The 15000-nt window shown below is 42.7% G+C and overlaps 1 protein-coding gene across 5 annotated transcripts in view; it reads left to right on the forward strand.

Moving 5' to 3' along the window:
- Nucleotides 1-15000, forward strand: part of LOC138013388 (fibropellin-1-like) — a 112947-nt gene that overhangs the window by 14735 nt on the left and 83212 nt on the right. For all 5 annotated transcript variants that reach the window (XM_068860454.1, XM_068860457.1, XM_068860459.1 and 2 more), the window contains exon 4: nucleotides 1365-1487. In XM_068860454.1, coding sequence (XP_068716555.1) covers nucleotides 1365-1487 — 123 coding nt within the window. The remainder of the gene's footprint in view (nucleotides 1-1364; nucleotides 1488-15000) is intronic.

Raw genomic sequence — 15000 nt, forward strand, 5'->3', positions numbered from 1 at the left:
AGTTTACATGACAAAAAAAAACTATAAAGCTTTTAAAAGTAAGATCGCCGTAACAGTAACAGGTTTTTTATTTATACATTCATGAATTGTGGTGTTGCAACTTCTCAATTGGGACCAAATTCAGTCATATTATTAATGCCCCACTCACACCAGCAAGACATGTTTAGTTATTTAAAACAGGTTTAACAGAATAGCGACAACAACATTTCAGAAGAGCGTTAAATGGGAGCATGGATTTGTGTTTTCATTGTGCCATACATCAGTTTAAGCAACTTCCAGGAAAAAAAATCAATTTTAACCGTGTTTGACAAAACTGTTTTACAAATATGGTTTAGCTTTGGTGTGAATTGGATATATTAAAGTCGAAATAATATGGCCGGAAACACAAAAATTACCCTAGTCATAAAAAGTTCTTGCTATATGATGGGGGGGGGGGGGGAGTGATGCCAAAAAGTATTGCCTGATGAGGGGGGGCCATGCAAGAAAAGGTCGGGTGGCTGGGGGGGGGAGGCATACAATTTCCAAATGACTTTCCCCCACATCCTATGAAAATTAACCGTCTCCAAGGCAACAAAAAAATCTGAACAAATTATATTGTTTACACCTTTTGCCAAAGTCTTTCGTTGTTGTAGTAGAAGACGAATATAGACCAATGAGTAACTTCAGCAAGGATGCAGTGCGTAGATTAAAACACATGCGGATCATATATGTGTACATGCAAAACGGGATATGCTGGTGATCAATACAATTGTAATGATAAAGAAAAAATCGTGTGGGAAATAATTAGTAACTCATCTTACAGTAACACCACTGCCAATATCGACACCGTTGATGGCGGCAATGTTCACGTTATTTGCTGTCACACGATAACAAAAATTAAAACTGAGGCCCTGAATTATTTTTCTAGATGTTAATGAGTGTTCATCGGGAAAACAGGCCTGTAGCACTAAAGCAGTCTGTACCAATACCGAGGGTTCATATCAATGCACCTGCAAGGAAGGTTATAGTGGAGACGGACGAAAGTGTTCATTTGAGCTCATAGATGCTGAATTGGAATGGAGTAGGATTATTTAATTCTTAACCATCGCTTTATTCCATTCAGTTCGTTTTTGTCATAAATCTCATATCAGACACACTGCGGCAGATATTTGGTGCTGTACAGTTGCTAATTAACATAATCCTCCAAGGAATCCTTCCCTTTAAAAGAAGTTTTGAAAGGACTGAGATACGCAAAGAACATATTGCTTCTATTTTTAAACTTTGTTTAACAGAAATAAATCGTGAGTTAGAAAAGTCGTTTTGTCACTCACCGTTAGTTTTAAAAGTGCCAAGTCAGCCTTTCTGCCCTTTACCTTCGTACCCAGATATCGACGAATGTTCAGGGGACAAGAACAACTGTGACCTTAATGCAATATGTACCAACATCGAAGGCTCATATAATTGCACCTGTAAAGAAGGATTTGTTGGAGATGGAAGAAGCTGTACACGTAAGTTTCTAAAACTACGTTTTACCAATGGCAGGTACAGTTTGTTAAAAAATGAGCATTTGATACTGGGTTTATGAAAAAAAAAGCTTTTCAGGGGAGTCCATTTGAGGGGGCTCTGTCAAGGCAGTAGTATACCAGGCTTTTATACGGCTGCATATCATTTGCATAAAATTTGCATACTAAAAATAGAGAGTTTGTATGGGAATGGTGGATGTTATGCAAATGAGGCTATATTAGCCTCAAATGAGGCTATATTATGCAAATGAGGCTATGTTATGCAAATGAGACTATATTACATTAAATTAACTAATTTACAATGTTTTTCGGGGGACTTTAGCCAGACTGCTTAATACACAGTTTACAACTTTTATTTTAGGAAGTGAAAGATGCCCCCGTCCAGATAAGGTCAGACCACAACACCGGGGACTACGTCCCCTACTCTTATCGAATAGTGAGTGGGTTCTTTAACGTCCCATACTATTTAATTTCCAGCAAGGGTTATGAGACGGGACTCCGGTTTACAGTCCATATCCGAGAAGACTTGAAAGTCTAACCATTTGCAGATGTAATTACAAAGGCAGCACGTTCTCGTCAGTTATTTTAAGACCCTGAGTGTTGGTCCGGCCGGAGTCGAATTCACGACCTCCCGCATGACAGCCCGATGCTTAATCAACTGAGCCACCGGTGCGCGGTGGTGGCACCAAAACGCACAAGAATACACCACACAACGGCTGCCTGTAACCCAACACCGCTTGCACTCAAAGGTCATCTTCCCAATAGCAATTAATTATTACACGCTCTCTAGTGACGCGAACTTGGCCTATGGTTTGGGTCATATGATCAGGAACGGCAGAAGAATGGCTGTTACTCGTCAGCGCTCTGAAATGTTCCGTTTATTTCCTGTCCTGTAATCGACGTTTTGTTTTCTCGATATAGTAACCATCACAATCCCAGCAGCTAGCCTTCTAAACTACTTTAGACCTAAGGGAGCGGCTGAGTCTGTCTTTATAAAGGAATAAATACTTAATTCGGCGAGTGTTTCTGAAAATAATCGTGGGATTAAAATAACCATAGAACTTGTAAATACATGATTTAAGCTGTTGAGTGACAATTTTTCTTTGAATACCTAGATAAGGTAAAACAATGAAAATTCCTTTTTTGGACACTGTAATAATATCCTTAGGTTTGTTTCGGTGTTTATTGACTACATCGTTCATGTTATAGGAAATAATACCACGGGGGTACCCATTGCGTGACAAATGCCTCTTGAGATCATCTAAAGCAGACTGTGGCAGACAGAGCGATGAACAGATTCGCAGACAACGATAAGTGAGTGTGCGGATGAGGTTAATTTTGTATATCCGGGGTGTAAAAGAATCCCATTGAGTGTAGAGTCCAGTGAACGTTTCTTTCGGTAGATGGAAGTGGAAAAGAGAAAATTTGGTTTTGGTCACCGTACGACCGTACGTCCACCCGTCCATGTATGCCAATGTCACCAGTATCACGTGACTATATCACGTGAGTCCCAGTAATCCTGGTTGATTTGTGTCAACTATGTGGACGTCAGCTCTTTTTCTGCATTTGCTTTGTACTTCATTGGCAGTTTTGAAATGCCAAGAACTGTTAGCTTGTCTTCAGAGTAGCTGACTAGTTTGTGTGTACATGGATCAATGCATGGGTTGCTTCCAGTTATCGTCTTGAGTTCTCTGGCCAGGAAAAGATGTTGACTTGAGATCCCGTGTGTACCTCAAGTCTTAACCTGTCCTTATACTGTCAATATCACGGAACATTCATCATTTTGAACTTCAACCTTGGTGGTGATGGCTCCAACAAACAGGTTACTGTTGCAGTGGTATTCTTTGGTTCCTTCTTCAAGCCCATGAACTTTATTTCGTGACCTGCACATGCTCCGGAAATGATGCTGTCTCTGCCAATTGTGTCACGTCTTTCCATACGCGGGGAATTTTGTCACGCCATGTCTTGTTCCGCAATTCCTGCAGTAAAACATCTTGTTTGCAGCTGGTTTTTCCTTCTTGTCTGAAAGCTGCTTTTTGAGGACTGATTTGCTCTTCTCCTTGCCAATACCATCTACTAATGAGTCACTTTCCTGTTCTTGAAGTTGTTTTTATGTCATTTCCGCTGATCTAACCACGTCTAGAGCTTTTTCAAGGGTCAGTTCTTGTACTCTGAGCAATCTTTCCCTCGTCTTGCAATTATTTACACCAAGCACAATTGGATATATGACGAAAAAACTCATGTGACATGGCCGCGGTAAGACGTGTTCCTTCGATCTGCTGTTTGCCGACGCTTATTTTAGCATATCTATTCTTCTTCAGTTGGAACGTTTATTCGAGTCAACCCTATTCGGATTTGTTCTTCAATGCAGCGCCTTTTTATAGGTTTTATTCTTCTAGGAGCCTTGGTTTTATCCACCTTTATCTTCATGCGTCGTCTCAACAGAGACGCCATTTTAAGTTGTCAGTCCGTGGCAGAACTTATTTATCATCTCGGATAAGTTACTATCCGAATTCTTCATCTTTCTTCCATCTTACAAGAATAATCAGAAGTGGTGATATAAGTACGAGTCCCGGTCCTGACAAATGTCCTGTGTGTAATAATACAGTTGCAAAGAACCATCGTGCTCTCTCTTGTGACACATGTAACCAGTGGTGTCATATCAAGTGTGGAAAGGTTAAACCTAGCGAGTACAAGAAACTACAACTTGTCGACAATTTCTCTTGGAATTGTCCCGCCTGTTCACCGCTACCTTTAACGACACCGGCTTGTTTACATCATAGTTTTAATTTTTCACCTTCAATTGGACGAGATAAACATTCGCTCGACTGCATAGTACTGAATGCACGCTCTCTTCGTAACAAGCTTCTGGATTTTCAGTCTGTAGTTTATGCTGGTAAGTTTGACATTGTCACCGTTTCAGAGACATGGCTCGACGACACAGTGTTCGATCATGAAATCTTGCCTACTGGATATACAATTTTTCGGAAAGATCGTGTTGATCGAAGAGGCGGCGGTGTGTTAATGGCCTTCAAATCTGACATAACTGCCTGGAGAAGAAATGACTTGGAATCTGACTGTGAGTTATTGTGGTGCGAATTCACTTCTTCTGCGGGTCAAAAGATATTATTTGGTTCATATTATCGTCCGCCAAATACTGGAATTGAGTATTTTGAATTGCTACGTGAATCTTTCACTGCTATTAATAACAAATTCGATAAGGTATTCTTGGCTGGTGATTTCAATTTGCCTAACTTCGACTGGATTAACCAAGTACCTCTTTCCTCAGAGACTATTTATTGGAATGCCTACGAATTATTAAACGATGCATTTCTTACCCAAGTAAACACTTATCGTACACGTAACAATAGTATTCTGGACCTGGTACTAACTACTGTTCCTGATCTCATTGATGATTTATATTCCTATCAGGATGTTGTGGAGTCAGACCATAATTGCATTTCTTTCAGAATTGGCCTCTCATCCACCGACTCTAGACCAGTGCTTAAAGAAGTTTTTAATTACAAGAAAGCAAACTTTGAAGAGCTTAAAAGAACTTTGTCATATGTTCCCTGGCATGTTGCTATGCTCGATGATGATCTAAACAGCATTGTTTCAAATTGGGAAGATCTATTCTGGGCAGCAGTTGATGACTTTGTCCCCAAGAAGAAAATCTCAGGCAAGCAAGTTCCACCTTGGATTGACGCAGAAGTAAGAGCCCTGTGTCGTAAGAAGGATAAAATGAGGCGTAAAGCCCTCAAAGAAAAAGATCAAGTGTACATTGATAAATTCAAGTCATTAAGAAAGGATGTAAAGAAACTCATCCGACTAAAGTACAACACTTATATTAAGAACTTGGCTGACAAAGTTGAGTCGAACCCAAAGAAGTTTTGGAACTTTTATAGCTGTAAAACTAAGTCTCGTAGACTCCCTCCAGCCATTAGAAGAGACTTATCAGATACTGATCCTGTATTCAATCCTACTGACAAAGCTAACTTATTTAACAACTATTTTCACTCAGTTTTTAATCATGTTGATAATGAACCTCCTCCACCTGGTTGCCATGCAAAAGTTTCTGTTCGTGAGTGCTTATCTCATATTACACTGCCTGCATCTGATGTCTTGACTACTCTGCTTCATCTTAATCCTTCGAAGAGTCCTGGTCCTGATGGAATACCCCCTCTACTTCTAAAGAATCTGGCACCTGAAATTAGTAACTCTGTTACCTATATCTTTAATAAATCCCTAAATGATGGAATTTTCCCAAGTAAATGGAAGGATTGTAATCTTACCCCTGTTTTTAAATCTGATCAGAAAGATGTTGTCTTAAATTACCGTGGTATCGCTTTATTACCCATACTATCTAAAGTTTTAGAAAGACAAGTTCACACAAGATTATACCAACATGTCTCAGGATTCTTGTACTCCCAACAGCACGGATTTAGGAAACAGAGATCATGTATTACACAGCTCCTACAATTTGCTCACACAATGGCCAAATCGCTCGATGATGGTATCCATACTGATGTAATATATCTTGACATGGCTAAAGCCTTCGATAAAGTTCCTCATGAAAAACTGCTGTATAAATTAGAAATGGTTGGTGTGAGGGATCCACTCTTGGCATGGTTAAGGAGTTATCTTGCTAACAGACGACACAGAACTGTGATTGATGGATTTGCTTCCGACTGGAGATATGTCCCTTCTGGTGTTCCACAGGGATCCATTATTGGCCCTCTCCTTTTCCTCATTTTTATAAATGACATTGCTGACGATATCAGCACTGACACAAATATCCCCCTTTATGCAGATGATGCTAAATGTTATAGGAAATTGCTTGTTCCAGCTGACCAAGCCATTCTTCAGTCTGACCTCAATACAATTGTAGATTGGAGTGAGTTATGGGGAATGTCTTATAATGCCTCTAAATGTAAACATCTTAGTCTTACGAAAAAGCAAAAGCCGTTAGAAACAACATATTTTCTTGGAGGCAATATATTATCTAAATCTGCATGTGAGAAAGACCTGGGTGTTTTAGTTAACAGTAAGCTCTCCTGGCATGATCACATTGTAAACAAAGTAAATAAAGCTAATAGAGTGCTACGACTAATTAGAAGAACTTGTGGAACCCACGCTAATACTGATGTAATCAAAAAGCTTTATATTCATCTTGTTAGACCTCATCTTGACTATGCTTCACAAGTCTGGTCTCCCCATCAGGCCTATTTAAGCAATATGATTGAAGGTGTACAGCGTCGTGCTACCAAACTTATGGTTGGAAGCAAGTTATCATATTCTGATCGTTTATTGAAAACTGGCCTCATGTCACTTTCTTCAAGAAGAATTTACTTGGATCTGCTTTTCCTATTTAAATGTCTACACGGTCAATATGACCTTGATGTGTCTGGTTATCTACAATTTTATGAACTCGAATCTTATAATTTAAGAAATACTGAACTAATGTTTAAAAGTATTTATGCTAGAACTGACACATTCAAGTACTCTTTTTTTCCTAGAGCTGTACGTTCATGGAATAAGTTACCTTTATCTGTTAAAAAAAGTGACTCAGTCTCTAAGTTCAAACAAGAGTTAAAATTGTTTTGTCTTCAGATCGATCGCCATGACTGATCTTACATTCTTTTTTTTTTTTACTTTTTAATTAATCAATTAATTAATTTTTATTTATTTAATTAGTACTATTATTATTATTATTATTTTTATTTTTTTTTTATTTTTTATTTTGGTAGCCTACACTTGTTAGGGAAGTTCATTCCTGTTTTGTGGGTTTCCAACAGCATACTTGTTTTTAGTGTCATAGTTAAGTATTTGCATACTTGTAATTTGCTTCTTTGCTGTGAAATAAATAAAGTAAAGTAAAGTAAAGTAAAGAGAGTTCCTTAGTTCCAAATTCACAGGTTTCACTTAATTTTCTCAGTACAGTCACATATTGGTCGATGATTTCGCCGCTCTCTTGAGCCCTTGAGAAGAACTTGTATCTTTCGTAACTGACATTCGTCTTGGTTCACAGTGTTCTTCAAATTTCTGTAATACCTTGTCAATCTTTGTGTCATCACCTTCTGTGTCCCACGTTAGCATGTTGAAAACATCGGTAGCATCATTGCCGATGACTGTTAGTAGCGTGGTCACTCTCGTCGCACTTTCTTTCTTGTTTATTCCAGTGGCAATTTCATAATCAATAAACTTCTGTTTGAACTTCTTCCAGTTTTCGGAGGTATTACTGCAGCTTAAATCATGTGGTTCCGGAGGTGGAAGGCCAAAATGCATAGCTATTTCCTATGAGTTTATCTCTTGACTTGTTGTAGGTACGTTTTCTTATGACATGTGTGTTGCACACTGAGCGGACGGAAGCATGGATTCGGACTCGCACTAAAAACACATACACATTCAAAAATGGCGGACAACAACAACCTCGTGTCTTTATTCTTCCCATGACTCCTTGCTACAGTTTTGTTGCTGGGGGGAGAGGGGTTAACACCGTATTCCTTAACCTAACTGTATAGGCCCTACACACTCCCCCTTAGGAAAAGAAAAGGTCGTCCTCGACATTAGACAGTTATCTAAGACTGGCGTCTGCGGTTATCAATACACAAGTCTCCTCTTTTCATTCCTGAGGTCAAGTGGAAAGGGGTGATCCGGCCCTAACCACAAAGCCACGAGTACAACCACTTAAGACTTGTATACACATACAGTTTGGACTACTGTTAAGGTTCAACGACTTCCACTGGCATACTACTAAGTGTGATGTTGTAAAGTAACAAGTGCAACTTGTGTTCTGTCCTTTTGTTTTTTTGTTAATCTTAATCACAGAAAAAAAAATTCACAAAGTTCGTGTTAGGATTTTTCTGATCACTTTAGAAAGGATATGAGCCAACGTATCCGTATGGTGTAGGATAAGTAACTGGCCAAACAGAGTTCATGCGGACATTAGGAATTCCTCCAAGGGGTCCTGGTACCAGGGGTACAGGTACTGGTGCCGCTCCCGCATTGTGGCTAATTAAACACAGTCCCGCTGGTTGGTAATAGCTCGGAGTTCCAAAGCTGTCATAAGTTAGTAAGGTAGGTGGTCTGCGTTCCCTTATCGGTCTCCCTTCTCCTGGTCTGACTTCTGACTGCTCTACTACAGATGGTTCAAGGACTGGATCTGTCGGTGCTTGTATCTGCAGGTCAGGTTGGTAGATACTGGAGCCCGCCTCCTCATCAGCGCATGCCTGGTTGGCTGAAGGCTCCTTGGCTGAACAGCTACTGTCTGACAACGCGCTTTCTGGCTCTACGGGAGTGAAGGTTAACATCCCTGCGGATTCTTCTTCAGAACTGTCTCCGACATTGGAGGCCCCTGGTGACGACAGATGTGGCTGGGCAGTTGGCAACTTCCGTTTGGATCTTTTGCGGGTGTCACCGGGCCTTGCTTCAAAAGGAAGATCATTGCATGGTAGTAGAAGGTTGCGGTGAATCACGCGGTGTCGCCCTCCTCCAGATTCAGGCATAATTTCATAAATTGGACTCTCTTCACCTTTCCGTCTCACTACCTGGTGGATGGTGTCTTCCCAGTAGGACCTCAGCTTCCCAGGGCCGCCTCTCTCACTTAAGTTTCGTACAAGGACTCGGTCGCCTGGCTTGAGTACTGGACTGTGAACTCTCCGGTCATACTGTTTCTTGCCTCTGAGTCCAGATAGCCGAGATTTCTTAGTGGCTATTCCGTATGCTTCTTTCATTGCCACTCGTTAACATAAGCTGGGTAACTTGAGTAGGCAGTGGGTTTGGTACCAAATATGACATCAATTTGGAGTCTTGGGGATCGCCCAAATAATAGGAAAAACGGCGAATATCCTGTCGCTTCATGGCGAGTGCAATTGTAAGCATGAACCACCTTTTGGAGGCTGTCCTTCCACTTGGACTTCTGGTGCTCAGGCAAAGTTCTTAGCATGGATAGCAGTGTTTGATTCAGGCGTTCTGTCTTTCCGTTTCCTTGGGGATGATAAGGCGTTGTTCGAGATCGGACCATACCACAGCATTCCTCCAGCCGATGGAACAACTGATTTTCAAATTCACCACCTTGATCATGCAAGATTCTTGCCGGAAACCCGAAACGTAATATAAAGTCATTATACAATTTGTCCGCTGCTGTTCGTGCAGACTTGTTGGTGGTCGAATACGCTTGGGCAAATCTTGTAAAATGATCAACTATAACCAGGATATACTCGTATCCCCCTTTGCTTTTTTCAAGGTGTACAAAGTCCAATGACACCAGTTCGAAGGATGTGCTACACTGTATGGTCTCCATTGGTGCTTTTGGCAAGATGTTTGGTCTCTTTTGTTTGATGCAACTACAAACATGCGTCAAGTAATGTTCAATGTCTCTTTTCATCCGGGGCCAATAAAACTGTTCCCTGGCAAGGTGAAGGACCCTTTCTGTCCCTAAGTGTCCCATTTCTTCATGTAGCTCTTTGTAGACCACTCGATGAAACTTCTGCGGAAGGACAATCTGAAGATTAGGGCCACTTCTGCGCCGGAGGATTCCATCTTCTCCAACTGCGAGTTTACTCCATTCACGTGTACTGCAGGTGACGCCTGGCGCTTGTCTTGTGCTGCGAGTGCTTTGCCGGGTTCCTTATACCGAATCACTGCACTCATCACCTTGTCTTTCCTCTGAGCCTCGTACAGTTCCTTAGGTGTGAGAGGTTGCACCCTCGGTTCATAATCCACATTCATAATGTGTCCCATTTCACTTGGCTGACAGGATACCGATAGGAACCAAACTGGATCTCCTTTCTGCTGGGCATTCAGTGCTTCCACTGTGGCTTTAATCCAATGCGGTTCTACTTCTTCAGTACACATGTCTATGAACTGTTCCATATGCATCCTAGAGAGAGCATCAGCATCCCGGTTGGCCGTTCCTGGTCGGTACTTTATCGTGAAGTAGAAGTCAGCCAGCTCCGCTACCCAACGGTGTCCAGTTGCATTTAGTCTCGCCGTAGTTAAGACATAGGTCAACGGGTTGTTTTCTGTGTAGACCGTGAAGTGCGGGGCATAATACAGGTAGTCCCGAAACTGTTCAGTTATGGCCCACTTAAGTGCCAGAAATTCCAGCTTACTGGAGTGAAGATGATGGTTCCGTTCCGCTGCAGTTAGCGCACGAGATCCGTAAGCAATTACCCTTAGTTGACCGGCCTGCTTCTGGTAAAGTGCTGCCCCAAGGCCCTGTTCTGACGCATCCGTGTGAAGAATAAATGGCTGGGTGTGTTGAGGGTAAGCCATCACAGGTGGGTTACTAATAGCACTGATAAGCTTATCGATTGCGGCTTGGTGTTCACTGGTCCAGTTGACTGGCTCCCGGGATGATACGTTTCCCTTATTTCTGACTGGTCTTGTATTTCTCCTCTGAGTTCACCGCGGCGACTGTCCTCTCTTTTCAGGTTCTTTAAGAAGATCGTAAAGGGGCTTTGCAATCTTGGCGAAATCACTAATGTACCTCCTGTAATAGCTTAATAGTCCTGTTAGTTTACGGACTTCACCCACAGTCTCTGGCATAGATTCTCTAAGACTCGTGACCGCTTTAGTAGTCTTGGGATCAATGCTGTGTCCAGACTGATTTACAATTCGGCCTAGATAGCGGACCTATCTCCTGAACAGACTACACTTGCTTGGCTTCAATTTCACTCCATATTTGCGCAGGCGTCTCAACACTATTCGCAAATTTTCCACATGTTCTTCAAACGTTCCACTATAAACTATGACATCGTCCAAGTAAGGAATGCAAATCTCGTCGCGGATACCTTCCAAACAATTTTCCATGAACCGCTGAAAGCTTGCTGGTGCATTACTCAGCCCAAATGGAATCCGAGTCCATTCATACAGACCCCAAGGTGTGATGAAGGCAGTCAGGTGTCTGCTCTCTTCCCGAACAAAACCCTGATGGTATGCCTTTCCCTGGTCTAACACTGAAAACCAGGAGCTCCCTCCAAGATTATGCAGTGTCTCTCGGACTCTTGGTATTGGGTGCCTATCTGGTACTGCCTTACGGTTCAGCTCCCTGTAATCCACGCACAGGCGTAACCCTCCATATTTCTTCCTTACACACACAACGGGAGATGAATAATTTGACTGAGACTTAGTTATCCATCCCCGGTTGAGCAGATCTTCAATGTAGTGTTTAACTTCAGCATACAGGGGACGGGGAATTGAGGAATAGCTCTTCTGGACTGGCATGGTGTCTGACAACTCCAAATTTAATTGAAGCCCCTCTATCTGTCCCATATCATCATCATCTTGGGAGAATGACGCAGCCTCCTCCTCTAGCATGGTCATGGCCAACTGGCGTTGACTTTCTGTCAGGTCACCTAACACCACGGCTGGTGGACTTTCTTTCATTAGCAACTTCCCTGTTTACTTGATGTTGGGGTACTGATGGGTTTCCATCCTGGAGTGAGGTACCACCTGTTCCCTTTGGATCCACAGCTTTCGAACGAGGGAGGTCCTTTCTTACTACTTCCAAAGGGGTAACCGATTGCACTAGCTGCAAGTGTCCCAGTAGCGTTCGCCGGCTAAGGACTACATCATGCTTTGAGGGGTTACGGACTGTAATGTTCACCCTGTGTGGCGACCCTCCTGGTGGGGTGATGAGCTGCTCTACAACTTCCAAGTCCGCTGGCCAAGGCATACCTGGGTCTGGTTCAAATAACACTGGTGTCCTCGCCTCTAGAGAACCACAGTTAATTCTACACGGTACTGTCACTGCCTGCCCTCGTGGTACCGTCAGATTGCGCTTACCATTCTTCAACACACCCATGTCCTCCATACTTGCATTTTGCACCAAATCAACCAACGCAGTAACATTCTCCAGTGCTACATCCTTTAAAGCCGTATTCATGATGTCAACAATGGAGCTGCTTCCTTCGGTTTCTCTATCCTTCACTACTTCTTCTATTACATTGTACCCAATGATTAGAGTTTCCAACTCATCTCTTGCAATGAGGAATGGTACAGTTAGAGAACTTGATGACTCTGTGTCCGACTAGAGCTGAAACTGTACTTCCACCCACCCTTCAAATGGTATGGTTCCACCATTTGCTGTTCTTAAGTTCAGTCCTACATCCTCGCCAAGCAACTCTTCAATGTTCCTTAACTTTGAGGAAGGCAAATATTCCTCAAGCCAGCTCTTGGACACAATAGACACCTGTGCACCCGTATCCCAAAGGGCTTCGACTGGGACTCCATTGAGAACACATGACACCTTACACTTCTTGCCAACCAACCTTGCAACTACCACACGCTGCCTGGGTGTCAAATGACTAGCAAATACATAACCATCCCCCCGAAGTACTGGCGAACTGTTCCTAGCTTCCAGTTGCTGGATCGCTTGGCAGAGACCCTTGTGACTGTCCCAGTGACGTTTCTGACAACTTCGACCACAATAACGAACTGCTTTACAACCTAAACATTGTTTGAAACTTTGTTGGGATCCTGCTGCAATACTCTGACAATCAGCACACTGGTGGGACTTTATAAATCTGTCCTGGGGCGGGGCTACTTCCTGTCCCTCGGCTGTAGCCCCCGCCTGTTTCCCGGCCCTGATCTCCGTTTCCGACATCCACAGGCCCAATGGTCACTACAACCACAAATGTGGCAGTGGTCGCACAGCTGCCCCTTTCCTTCCTTTTGACAGTCGATACAGCCCCTTGGGCCCTGATACCCTTGCAGATTCTGATTTACAGGTAGGGGCCTGGTGAAACGTTCCTCGTTGGTTAGATTTCTCTCAACTGATTCTTTTAAAGTGGTAAGTTTTAAACGGACCGCTTGTAGTGCCGCCATGAACTCCTCTTCTCTAGGACTCTCTTTTCCCGGGGAGTTAAGCTTCTTAGCGGTTGCCCCTTGTTGGATGGATCCCCCTTCCCCTTGTGATGCATGCACTTCGTTCACCCTTGGGTTCCTTTGACGAGGGTAGAGCCTAGTTTGGATTTTCTTTCACTTTCTTCTGAAACTACTACATTCATTTGTTGAATTAGATCCTCATCCTGTACATCTGGTTTTTCTATTATTGGTCTCAACCTGATCCGAATGGCCTCATCTTGAAGACCAGTGTCTATTGCAGGTAAAAACATTCCCTGCACTAGCTTTAGATCATATTTCAACTGAGTATCAACCTCCTGCGAGGCAAACAGGATTTTTTGTCTTGTATCGAGGGCTCTGATTAAAAAGCTTTGAGGATTTTCCTGTGGCTCCTGAACTAAAGTTGATAGCTGTCTGTACAGGTCACTCGCACTCTTCTCCTGAAAATGGGATCTCAGAATACGTCTTAATCGGGGGAGTGTTAAGTCACTCAGTCCTTCTAAATAGCTTCGTAATCTCATCCCTGTATTAATAGCCCTGACCACTGCATCAACAACCTCTTGTGGCTTGTAGCCCTTTTGCAGTGCACCTTCAATTTGTCTCACTAGACTCACAAAACTCAATTTGTTATTTTGCCCTGGTTCCCCGATTTGGCCAATAATCTTTAGTTCTCGTTTAAAATCACACGGTTGGAAGTATAATGACTTTGACTCACCATTCGCCTTCACCTCCTCTTTGTTGTCAACATCCTTCTCCGGTGGATGTGCTTTACCCGTGGTCAATGCCTCAAATTTCTGTTTAATCACCTCATATTCCAACTTCATCTTTTCTAGTTCCGATTGAGAGACTTCCGACTTCATTTTTTTGCTTACATCCTCGAGCGGTGGACACCAAGGTGTGTCAATCATTATTCCAGTCCTGAAATCTTCCAAAAACTCGGTGTCCGGCTCCACGCTGCCCTTCAATTTGGCTTCGAGATGTTCCTCGATCAATCTGACAAGCCCTTTCCTCGTTTTATCCTTAATGTCACTGTCACCGCAGCCTGAAGTCTTAGCAACTACTCCTAGATCCTCAACCTTTAGCTGGCAGAGAGGACTCTGGATCTCCATTTGTATGTCTTCGATCTCCATCGCGTGTGTTGATTCCTTTGCGAGCGTGTGCACGATTTCAGCTACTTCAAAAACTTGTTTCCTTGTCTCCTCGCTCCCGTCCTCATCGATTGCTTAAAACTTTGTCTTACTTTCTTTCATATCTCCCGGACAGACCCCCAAATGTTGCACACTGAGCGGACGGAAGCATGGATTCGGACTCGCACAAAAAACACAAACACATTCCAAAATGGCGGACAACAACAACCTCGTGTCTTTATTCTTCCCATGATTCCTTGCTACAGTTTGGTTGCTGGGGGGAGAGGGGTTAACACCGTATTCCTTAACCTAACTGTATAGGCCCTACATGTGCTCTGATCTCCGCAGTCGATTACTTGAATTTGCCGCTCGTATTCGTTATAAAATTCATGATCAGAATGGCTGAATTTACGGTGCGTGATTCACTTGACACCGTGTTATAATCTCGTTATTTTGGGTCGATATAATCAGATGAACACAGATGCAAAGTGAACCCTAACAGTTTAATTCATCGTCAGGAGTCC

The sequence above is a fragment of the Montipora foliosa genome, chromosome 8 (assembly GCF_036669935.1).
Source record: "Montipora foliosa isolate CH-2021 chromosome 8, ASM3666993v2, whole genome shotgun sequence".
In the NCBI taxonomy this organism is placed as follows: Eukaryota; Metazoa; Cnidaria; class Anthozoa; order Scleractinia; family Acroporidae; genus Montipora; species Montipora foliosa.